General features: G+C 41.2%; 1 protein-coding gene across 5 annotated transcripts in view; it reads left to right on the forward strand.

The window, feature by feature from the left end:
• The window catches only part of LOC122559826 (POC1 centriolar protein homolog A-like), a 120547-nt gene that overhangs the window by 82285 nt on the left and 26184 nt on the right, over nt 1–12078 (forward strand). For all 5 annotated transcript variants that reach the window (XM_043709917.1, XM_043709915.1, XM_043709913.1 and 2 more), the window contains one exon: nt 5939–6148. In XM_043709917.1, coding sequence (XP_043565852.1) covers nt 5939–6148 — 210 coding nt within the window. The remainder of the gene's footprint in view (nt 1–5938; nt 6149–12078) is intronic.

A 12078-nucleotide genomic window follows, 5' to 3' on the forward strand; every position in this document is an offset into this window, starting at 1 on the left:
CCCCACTGACCTATTGTACTCTATGCTACTCTATCCCCCCCCCCCCCCCCCCCTAGCTTATCTCTCCACGCTTCAGGCTCTCTGCCTTTATTCCTGATGAAGGACTTTTGCCCGAAACGTCGATTTTGCCTGTCCTCGGATTTTGCCTGTCCTCGGATGCTTCCTGAATTGCTGTGCTCTTCCAGCACCACTAATCCAGAATCTGGTTTCCAGCATCTGCAGTCATTGTTTTTACCTTTATCTAGTGGGTTGTACTTGCCCAATGGGAATAGAGTAACCCTGGTCGGCAGACCATGGTTACTTTGTGCTGTAATGTTTTGAAGTTGCAGTTTGAATGTGTTTATGTGAAGCTGCCATACTTAGAAGCACAAATAGGTGGAGCTGTACCAAGCAACAGAAAGCATTAAATGATTGCTTAATTTTAAAAAAATCAATATTGTTTACTTGTATAATATTAAATCTTGGTCTGCTTTTGGCTGTATTAAGTCCCAAGAACATTATGCATGGCCAAGAACTTCTCAGGTTCACATCCTATCTGTCCAGTTGCAATAGAGTCTAGATCTATCATTGTAACTAGTCAATTTTCATGATAAGGAATACTGAGTCAGTCAATGACCAGGTTTATGGGCAAATGTAGGATTTTGTCACAGTAACAACACAAAATGATTTCAAAAATAGAAATAGCTGGAGAAACTCATCAGGTCTGACAGTCACCAGTGCCTCCAGATCATAGCATCTGTGGAGAGATAGCAGAGTCAGCATTTTGTGTCCAATGTGTCTCTTTCCAGCATCTGCAGTTCTTTGCTTTTTTGTTTACAGACTATGATTTATTAGATAAAGAAGTTGAAGAAATAGATTACTTCGTCTTTGTAGATAAGAGAATCAGCAAAATACATAGAAACAACTATTATGATATTTGTGTTATTGAATATAGCAATCTGCTGCCCTCTGCAGCTTTTTGGAACTGCACTGAATTGAAAACCCAATCATATGTTGAGGTCGTACGGAACGTTGGTGAGGCCTCTTCTGGAGTACTGTGCGCAGGTTCTGTTTGCCCTGTTATAGAAAGGATATTATTAAACTGGAGAGGGTTCCGAAAAGATGTTGCCAAAATGGAAGGTTTGAGTTACAAAAATAGATTGAAAAGATTGGGCCTTTTTTCACTGGAGTGTAGGAGGTTGAGGGGTCATCTTACTGAGGTTTATAAAATCATGAGGGGTATAGATAAGATGAATGGCCATGGTCTTTTCCCTGAGGTAGGCGAGTTCAAAACTAGGGTGTGTATTTTTAGGGTGAGAAAAGAAGGAACTCTTCTCACCTTAAAAAGAAACTTTGCTTTAATTTAGTCAAACCTGTCAGAAATAGTGCCATTTAGTTTTCATCGGGCCTAATTTGATTTGATTTGCAATTTCATGAAATATGTAAGGATTAGTGATTCACAGTGGCAATATATCTTGTCTAAGCTGCACCTTTAGAACAAGTAAAACTAGAAACCGTAAAACTGTGAAGTTCGCAGTCCAAACAGTGTTTTTCTGAATAAAATGTCAATGACTGTGCTATCTGAGTTCATTGGCTAGGCACTGAACTGTGAAGAATGGATAGTGCTTAATTATTGCTCAGAAACTCTAGCTACTGTGTCACTACCACACAGTGAGAAGAATCATTTATGCCTGACAGGAAACAATATTAATCAATTACTGACAGATGACAGTGATATCATATTTACAGAAGCTACCAGTTTAATTTCCTGCATGACATCCGGCTGGTAATACTGTGGTAATAGCTTCCTGCACTGATGCATCAAGTTTGCTTTGTGTCTTGTTTTTCTTTTTATTTCTGACTCAGAAGTAATTCCACAAAGTTTACCAGCTATGACTGGCTTAGTCTTTGTTCCTTGGCTTTCTTATTGCTGAAAGAACATGTTTGCATTGTAGTTATTGGCACAGGAATAGATAGTACTTACTGTTTAAGGTCATTATGTACCTCTCATGGTTTAAGAACATCTTTTATGAGGACATTTCTGTAACTAGTTCATATTTTATATTTTTAAACACCTGAGGTAAAAAGTTAAGGACCAATAATATTTCAGCATGTTTCAGTTTTATAATGTGGAATAAATTGAATATACCTAGCAAGTTTGTATAGTAGAATTTATTTCACTCGCATTTTGGTCAAAACCCAGTATAGGTCCTGATTTGTGTTGGAGCATGTTGTGGACTGGAACAGTGGAATGTCAATTGATCTGTTTCCCAGTTTCCTGTGTTTTCTGCTTTAGAAAGGACTGGAGAGAATAATGGAAGAGAATGCTTTTGTAAAAACTCTTCTTCCTTCAATCAGAACAGTTTACTTATTTTTGTCTAGCTCACTAAGCAATACAAAGCATTCTTCTGTGAGACAAAAATGTATGAAATAAATTAGGATTTTAGAACAGTCGACAAATAAATTGATTAATTTTGTTTACTGCGAATCAATATTGAAGTTGTTATTAAAAGGGATATAGACAGTAAGAACAAGGAGTTTATGCTGAACTTGAATGCTGGTTCAACCTCAGCTGAAGTATAATGTTCAGTTCTGGGCAGTGCACTTCAGAAGGAATGTGAAGGGATTAGAGAGTGTGCAGGTAAGATTTGCAAGAGTGGGTCATAGATTAGAAGCTTCAGTTGTGAAAATAGAATAATGTGGAGGTACCGGTGTTGGACTGGGGTTGGCCAAAGTTAAAAATCACACAACACTAGGTTATAGTCGAGCAGGTTTATTTTGGAAGTACAAGTTTTTGGAGCACTGCTCCTTTGTCAGGTAGCTAGTGGGGCAGGATTATAGGACACAGAATTTATAGTAAAAGATCAAAGTGTCATAGAAGCTGATGTGATGTATTGAACAAACTTAGATTGCTATTAAGTCTTTAATCATTGAGAGTGGGGATGCAGATTTCAATTCATTAATATGTAAATCCCAGAACTACTTTCACATCACAGTCCCCTTAAAACTTAAGGTTTTATGTGAAAAAGAGATGGCATCTCAGCTCAAACAATGCATTAAAGGTGTGAGGTTAGAATCTGTATCCCAACCTTTGCAGATTTCTATTTGCAGATACATTCTATTTTGTCCAAAAAGCGCAAAATCTGTAGGCAGTTCAGTCCGTATGACATTTTATCAATTCCTACTTTGGAAATAGAACCAGTCTGACTCAAGGTTGTGATACAGACAGACTCTAACCTCATACCTTTAATGCATTGTCTGAGCTGAGATGTCACCTTTTTTTAAAATAAAATCTGAAGTTATCTCAGGACTGTGACTTGAAAAAATTTCTGGGATTTACATATTAATGAATCGAAACCTGCAACCCCATTCTAAGTGATTAAAGACTAAGCAGCGATCCAGGTTAGTTTGTTACATTGCATCAATTATATGACACTTTGATCTTTTACTATAAATTCTGTGTATTATGGTCCTGCCCCACTCGCTACCTGACTAAGGAGCAGTGCTCCGAAAGCTTGTACTTCCAAAACAAACCTGTTTGACTATAACCTAGTGTTGTGTGACTTTTAACTTTGAAGATAGATAGATTGGTAAAGGTAGGACTGTTTTCTTTGCAGAAAAGAAGGTTGAGGAGAGATTTGATAGATGAATTCAAAATATGGGTCTGTGTGATAATGACAGCATAGAATTTCTCGGCACTTAAGTGTATATTGAACTTCTAATTCCATTATGTTTCTTTCCTAAAAAGAGGACTGCTGCAGCCAAAAGATGACTGTAGATAAAAATTCAGTGACTAACAGGATGATGTGAGCCCATGGAATATCACAGCTGTCCAGAGAAAGGGAAACTTCAAGCAGAACGATTCAAAAGGGCATGAATAATGATAGGCTGACTTCCTTCTCAATAAAAAGCCATTTCCTGTATATATCACTCTGTTTTATGCTTCTAGAGATATATAAACAGATTTTTAAAAACTACAGCATCTGGTCTTTGTGTATTAGTGACCTGACATTTTGGTATGTGGACATGTGTGCTGTGACGTTTGCACTTTAAGAACAGCCATTAAACACCCTGCAATACAGGTAAAAGAGGAAGAAATGAGATCAGCCAGCTACCATCCAAAGGTACAAGGGGGTGGGGCGGGGGGGAAGAAAGATCTAACTGCCTCTAAAGCCAAAAATTACAAACTAGGCTGCTCAACTACCAATGTCAACACTACTATTATGGGCCAGGCCAGACCCCCTCAAAAGCATTTCAAGAAAATAGTCCAGACCCTAACTTTTCTAGCTGTTTTAAGCAGGTGTAAAATGGGTATTCCAGAATGATGCAGCTGGCCGCACCACTCAGTTTTAAACAAAACAGAATTTATTTACAGACTACTGAATGAAACACCAACAAAAGAGAACCAAATTTAGAATAACTTACTATGCGAAAACCTATTCGACTCTATCGCAATTTAATGATGCTGTATCAAATACTTGCAACATCCCATAAACCCTCCCTTGGCAAAAAAAAGGTGAAATCAAACACTGGTTCTTACAGGAAAAGTGTCAGAGAGAGAGAGAGGTTCAGCAGGGAGCTACTTCTTTGGGTCCAGCAGCTTCTCTGGGTTCCCAGCTAAAACTGGACCAGCAGCAGCAAACAAAAACAGCTTGTTAAAACCAAAACAAACCAAACCCTGAACTGGGAGAATTGGCTACTCCCCTTTCATTGTACAAGTGTTTTTTTAAAAACAAACACTTCAAACCGTTTTTTATGTAGCTATTTCCAGACATATCCGAACCTCTTTCTTTGTGACCCCTCCCCCACCTCCAAAAGAAAACACAAGGCCAACATAATCTTGTGAAAGGAGCAGCATCGTCACACTATCAATACCAGCCAAAATGCAGCTGCAAAGTTCTGCTATTTACTCTTCATGATCGACCTTGAGACTGATCCATCTACTGTTTTTAAAATTTTTTGTTTGGACTACCGTCTTATTCCTAATCTGTGCAAGTTTGTTGTATTATTGTATCTCATTACAGTCGGTAACTAATTAACTAACTCCTTTCTTAATTCAATAAAACCTGGTTAAATTAGCTCTTTTTAAAACACAGATTCACTTGGTCTGGGAGAAGCATGTCCAGGGCAAATTAATCTTATGAGCAACTGAGGGGGGTGAGTGAACAAAATAAATAAGTCCGTTCATCCCTTCTCGTCTGGGAGTTTAACTAATCGGATTATCCGGTCTGAATCAGTACCAAAATTGGGGAGCCTCATCTTGCTCTGTTTGAAACAGTGGACAGAATAGATGGGAAGGAACTATTCCCAGCCATAAAGGAATTGAGAATGAGAGCCAACTGATTTAAAATAAATGGCAAAAGAAGGTAAGCGATATGAGAAAATACTTTTTCAGGCAGCGATTAATTACATCTGAAACTCTCTATTTCAGGGTATGGTGGAGGCAGATTCAATTGGATTATTCTAAAGGGAATTAGATTATTATTTGAAAGAAGAATGTAAAGGGTTAAGGAGTGAGATATCGGGAGAATGTCACTAAGTGAATTGCTCATTCAGAATGTCAGTAAGGACACAATGGACTGAATGGTTGCCTTCTGAGCTATAGCGCTTCTGTGAATAGTATAAACTATATTCTTGGCACATGATCTTTTTTCAGGTAGTTTTTACATCATGAATAGATCTGTTTTATTAATCTGTTCACTTTGAAATCTGGATTGTAAGAACAGATGGGTCACAGATGGAAAGGCAATTGATGCGGAGTTGCTAAACTTTCTGTGTAAACAGAGTAAGCTTTGTTGCTTAGTGTCTTTCTTTGCCAGACTTCTCTCAGTACTGAGATCTGTTTGAAGTTGGTCATCATACAGGAAGACAAACGAAACTAATATCTTTTATGCACATGATATTGGAATGCAGGAATGACATTTTCCTTTTGTTTCCTTTTTTTGCCAATTGATTGCAGTCAAAAGCAGCAGAGTCGCACAGTCCCTCACTAGTAACAAACCAGGTGAACAGTTGTCTGGATCCTTCTGATCGGGTAAGCTCCCATGCAATGGACCCAGCCAGTGGTGATCCTGGTATAACTAGCACTCTGGAGGACCACACAGGCATCCCACCAACACTTGCCAGCACATTAGGGCACATTGTAGAGCAACTGGATGTTTTAACCCAGGTGAGTGATTGAAAAGGTGAAGGACCTAATAATTGTTTTGCTAATACGTTTTTCTTACATTTTTCGTTCTAGGAGGATTTCATTGCTGCTTTTTTGCTCCAGTTACATTTTTATCTTTGTGAGTTGCTCGGTCCACTATTGTATCTCATTTATATAAACAGTTTGGATAAGAGTTTAGGAGACTTGTTTAGTAAGTTGCGGATGACACCAAAATTGCTTGTATCGTTAACAGTGAAGAAGGTAATCCAAAATTGCAAAGAGATTTTGATCATTTGTGCCAATGGGCTGAGGAGTGACAGATGAAGTTTAATTTGGATAAATGTGAGGTATTGCATTTTGGTAAGATGTGCAGGGGCGGGACTTAGATACCTAATGGTAGGGCCCTGGGTAGTATTGAGCAGAGATACCTAGGGATTCAGGTACATAGTTCTTTGAAACTTGTGTCATAGATAGATAGGGGAATAAAGAAGGCGTTTAGCACTCATTCCTTCATAGCTCAGACGATTGAGCATATGAGTTGGGATGTGATGGTGAGGTTGTACAGGACATTGTGGGCACTTTTGGAGTACTGTGTACACTTCTGGTCGCCTCTGCTATAGGAAGGATATTATTAAATTGGGGAGGATTCAGAAAAGATTTACCAGGATGTTACTGGGACTGGAGAGTTTGGGAGGCTGGGACTTTTTCCCTGGACCATAGAAGGTTGAGGAGTGACCTTAAAGAAGTTTAAAACCTTGTGAGAGACATTGATAGGATGAATGGTAAAGGTCCGTTCCCTATAGTGGGTGAGTTCAAAAACTAGAGGGCATATTTTTAAGGTAAGTGGTCAAAGATTTAAAAAGGACCTGTGGGGCAATCTTTTCACACAGAGGATGGTTCATATGTGGAATGACTTATCAGAGGAAGTGGTAGTTGCAGGTACATTTATAATATTTAAAAAACATTTGGATAGGTATATAAACAGGAAGGGTTTAGAGGGATATGGGCCAAACACAGGCAAATGGGGCTATTTTAGTTTGGGAAACTTCGTCAGCACAGACGAGTTGGATCGAAGGGTCTATTTCTGTGATGTATAACTCTCTGCTCTCAATGACTCTAAAATCTGAGATTTGACTTTGTTACAATCATAATAATTGCATGGTACCAGTACCTGTTGATTTTAACCAATTAAGACCAAACTCCTCTTTTTGCACAGAGTTAAAGGATAAACTTGCAATAACTTATGTTGATTGCTACAACACTTGTTCCTTTTCCCTGAAAATTCTTGCTTTACAGTGTTAATACCATACCACCAGAATGTGTGAAGTCATTCGAAAATACACAATTATGGGTAGTTTTTCTCATGCTATCATGTGCTCAAAAGTACTATCAAACTAACTTAATTTCCTGAGAGAGATGGATAAAGGCAGATTAAAATTACAGGGTGAAGCTTGGCTTTTGTAGGCTACAGTCATAGCGTCATAGAAGCATAGAAAATTGGAGCAGGAGTAAGCCATAGTCATACAGCATGGAAACAGGCCCTTTGGCCCAACATGTCTGTGCCAACCAACAAACACCAAGCGACACTAATCCCATTTTCCTCCACTTAGTTCGTAGTCTACTCTGCTTTGGCATTTTAAGCGCACGTCCAGTTGCGTCTTAAATGTTGCGGGAGTACCTGCCTCCTCAAACGTTTTAGGCAGCGTATTCCAAATTTTTGCCAAATGCTGGTTGAAAAAGCATTTCCTCAAATCACTCTAAACCACTTTTTTTTTTAGATTTTTTTTAGATTACTTAGTGTGGAAACAGGCCCTTCGGCCCAACTTTTGCCAAATGCTGGTTGAAAAAGCATTTCCTCAAATCACTCTAAACCACTTTTTTTTTTAGATTTTTTTTTAGATTACTTAGTGTGGAAACAGGCCCTTCGGCCCAACAGGTCCACACAGACCCGCCGAAGCGCAACCCACCCATACCCCTACATTTACCCCTTACCTAACACTACGGGCAATTTAACATGGCCAATTTACCTAACCTGCACATCTTTGGACTGTGGGAGGAAACCGGAGCACCCGGAGGAAACCCACGCAGACACGGGGAGAACGTGCAAACTCCACACAGTCAGTCGCCTGAGGCGGGTATTGAACCCGGGTCTCTGGCGCTGTGAGGCAGCAGTGCTAACCACTGTGCCACCGTGCCGCCCACTTACTTCTCAACTTGTGCCCTCTGTCTTAGATGCATCTGCCATGGGGAAAAGATTCTCACAACCTACTCAGTCTATGTGTGTCGTAATTTTAGAAAGATTAGATTAGATTCCCTGCAGTGTGAAAACAGGCCCTTCGGCCCAACAAGTCCACACCGACCCTCCGAAGAGTAACCCATCCAGACCCATTTCCCTCTGACTAATGTACCTAACAGTATGGGCAATTTAGCATGGCCAATTCACCTGACCTGCACATCTTTGGACTGTGGGAGGAAACCAGACCACCCAGACGAAACCCACGCAGACACTGGGAGAATGTGCAAACTCCACACAGACAGTCACCCAAGGCTAGAAACTAACCTAGGTCACTGGCGCTGTGAGGCAGCAGTGCGAACCACTGAGCCACCGTGTTGTCCCAAGAAATTGAGCTTCAGTGAGCCTGATATGATCGGAACATGTAACCTTCTGATCTGGAATCAGATGCGCTACTGTTGCACCACAAGCCCGCAGCCAAATTTTGTATATTAATCAGGTCCCCTCCCCTTGGCCGCCTGTATTCTAAGAAAAACAAATTCAGACTAACCAGTCTTTGATCATAACTCAGCCTTTCATCCCAGGTAGCCTCCTAGTGAAACTCCTCTGCACCCTCTACAGTGCAGCCATGTCGTTCCATTTAGTGTGGTGACCAGAACTGCACACAGTATTCCATCTGTGACCTCACCAATGTTTGATAAAGCTGTATCAAAACTCTCTGGCTCCTATAAGCCCCAGCTAACGCAGGTAAGCATCCCATATTGCTTTTCACAAGTCTATCTACCTGTGCTGACACCCAAGATTCCTTTGTTCCTCGATACTCCCTAGGGATCTACCATTCATTGTGTAAATTCATCTCTTATTAGACCTCTCAAATGCATCACCTCACATTTCTCAGGATTAGATTTCATGTGCAAATGCTCTGCCCATTTATCAGCTGATCAGTATCAGACTATAGCCTGAGACCATCCTCCTCACTATCAGCAGCACCAATTTTCATGCAAACCTACTAATTATACTTCCACATTCACATCCAAGTTATTCATGTACATGACAACTGCAAGATTCCCAGCACCGATCCCTGTGATAAACTGCTAGTCACAGGATTCCAATCACAAAAACAACCCTCCTCCATCACCCTTTGCCTCCTATTTGCAAGCCAATTTTTTATCCAGTTTGCCAAATTGCCTTGGATCCTTTGCGCTATTACCTGTTGACCAGCCTTCCATGTGGAACTTTGACAAAGACCTTATTGAAATCACATCAGCTGCACTACCCTCACCAATATATTTAGTCACCTTTCAAAAAACTCATTTATATTTAATCCCTCTAACAAATCCATGCTGACTATCCCTGGTAAGTCCCTGACTTTCCAAGTGTTGATTCATCCTGTCCCTCAGAAGTTTTCCCTGTAATATCCCTACCACTGACATCAGATGAACTGGTCTGCAATTACCTGGCATATCATTGCTGACCTTCTTCAACAAAAGAACAACATTAGCTTTCCTCGTCATCTGGCACTTCATTTTTCACCAATAGAGTATTGAATATATCCATCAGGGTCCCAGCAATCTCCTCCCTTACCTCCCATAGCAACTCTTACATCACCTCAGGTCCAAGGGATTTAGACACCTTTATGCCTGCTAAAACATGCTCCTTATTAACCTTCATATGTTCTAGAACCTCACCATCCCAGCTGAAATCCACATCTACAATGTCTTTCTCTTCTTTGAATACAGGTGAGAAAAATTCCTTTAAAACTCATCCACATTCTCCAGCACCATGTGGAGATTGTCCTTTTGATCTCCAATAGACTCCACTCTTAGAACATGGAACAATACAGAGCAGAACAGGCTCTTCGGCTCTTGATGTTGCGCCGACCTGTGAACTATTCTCAGCTCGTTCCCCTACACTATCCCCAAATCATCCATGTGCTTATCTAAGGATTGTTTAAATCTCCCTAAAGTGGCTGAGTTGACTACATTAGCAAGTAGGGCATTCCACACCCTTACCACTCTCTGCATAAAGAACCTGCCTCTGACATCTTTCTTAAATCTATCATCCCTCAATTTGTAGTTGTGCCCTCTCGTACAAGCTGACGTCATCATCCTAGGGAAAAGGCTTTCACTGTCTACCCTATCTAATCCTCTGATCATCTTGTATGTCTCTATCAAATCCCCCCTTAGCCGCCGCCTTTCCAATGAGAACAGACCCAAGCATCTCAGCCGTTCCTCATAAGACCTTCCCTCCAGACCAGGCAACATCCTGATAAATCTCCTCTGCACCTTTTCCAATGCTTCCACATCCTTCCTGTAATGGGGCGACCAGAACTGTACACAATATCCCAAGGGTGGCTGCATCAGCATTTTGTACAGTTGCAGCATGATATTGCGGCTCCGGAACTCAATCCCTCTACCAATGAAACCTAACACACCGTATGCCTTCTTAACACCACTATCCACCTGGGTGGCAACTTTCAGAGATCTATGCACATGGACTCCAAAATCTCTCTGCACATCCACACTACCAAGAATCTTTCCATTGACCCAGTACTCTGCATTCCAATTATTCTTCCCAAACTGCATCACCTCACATTTAGCTGCATTGAACTCCATTTGCCACCTCTCAGCCCAATTCTGCAGTTTATCCAAGTCCCCCTGCAACCTGTAACATTCTTCCAAACTGTCCACTACACCACCGACTTTAGTGTCGTCTGCAAATTTACTAATCCATCCACCTGTGCCCTATGTCTCAGTCATTTATAAAAATGACAAACAGCAGTGGACCCAAAACAGATCCTTGTGGCACACCACTAATAACTGGACTCCAGACTGAATATTTTCCATCAACCACCACCCGCTGCCTTCTTTCAGAAAGCCAGTTTCTAAGCCAAGCTGCTAAATCACCCTCAGTTCCATGCCTCTGCATTTTCTCCAACAGCCTACCACGTGGAACCTTATCAAAGGCTCCCGGCGTCCTGCTTCTCTATCCCATTGAAAACAATAGCGTGCTTCTTTAGAATTCTTGATCAGTCACTCTCAGAATCTTGACAAGTGATTGCCTTCGGCCCAGTTGAGTTTGATTCTGTCCAACCACATTCTTGCCCATAAAGCTCTAAGATTTCCTTTGTTGACGCGCAGGCTGTGTCTTCAGACTGACCGTATAACTGAACGTTCCCACCGTGAAAGCACCTGTGTGTGTTCCTCGCTCAGTTTCTGAAGGTTGCAGCGCAACGTGACTCAGCCGTATCAATGAAACCGGTGTCCACCTCCATTCTTACCGGTTTGCCGTTCAGTAAGGGAGCGACCGGGGCGTCGGCAGCTATCGCCAGTATCTGTAACAACAACACCTCATTGGTTTGTGCGCCTGGGCTTTTGTCTTCTTGCCCTTTTTGTACCATTTAGGATTTCTTCCTGTACTTTCGCTGCAGGTTATTGGTACTTTCTCCCCCGAGCGCACCCACTTAATATATTCTTTTTTAATGCTGCAGTTCCTGCACACAGCTTCTTTCCAGCAGCAATTTGCTGCTGCCTGACATGTGTTCCCACAGCAGTGGCAGTTTTGTGTCTGCGTTGGTGCTTGTCCCTGGGCCACCATTTTGTGAACTCTCAGCCACCATTTTGTGAGGTGTTGACCTTCCTTGGCTGCGAGTTCCATCACGGTTGCCATTCCCAGCACTTTCATTTAAGTGTAGTCACCTTTGCGTCAGTAATCTCTT

The sequence above is a fragment of the Chiloscyllium plagiosum genome, chromosome 19, assembly GCF_004010195.1.
Source record: "Chiloscyllium plagiosum isolate BGI_BamShark_2017 chromosome 19, ASM401019v2, whole genome shotgun sequence".
Classification (NCBI taxonomy): domain Eukaryota; kingdom Metazoa; phylum Chordata; class Chondrichthyes; order Orectolobiformes; family Hemiscylliidae; genus Chiloscyllium; species Chiloscyllium plagiosum.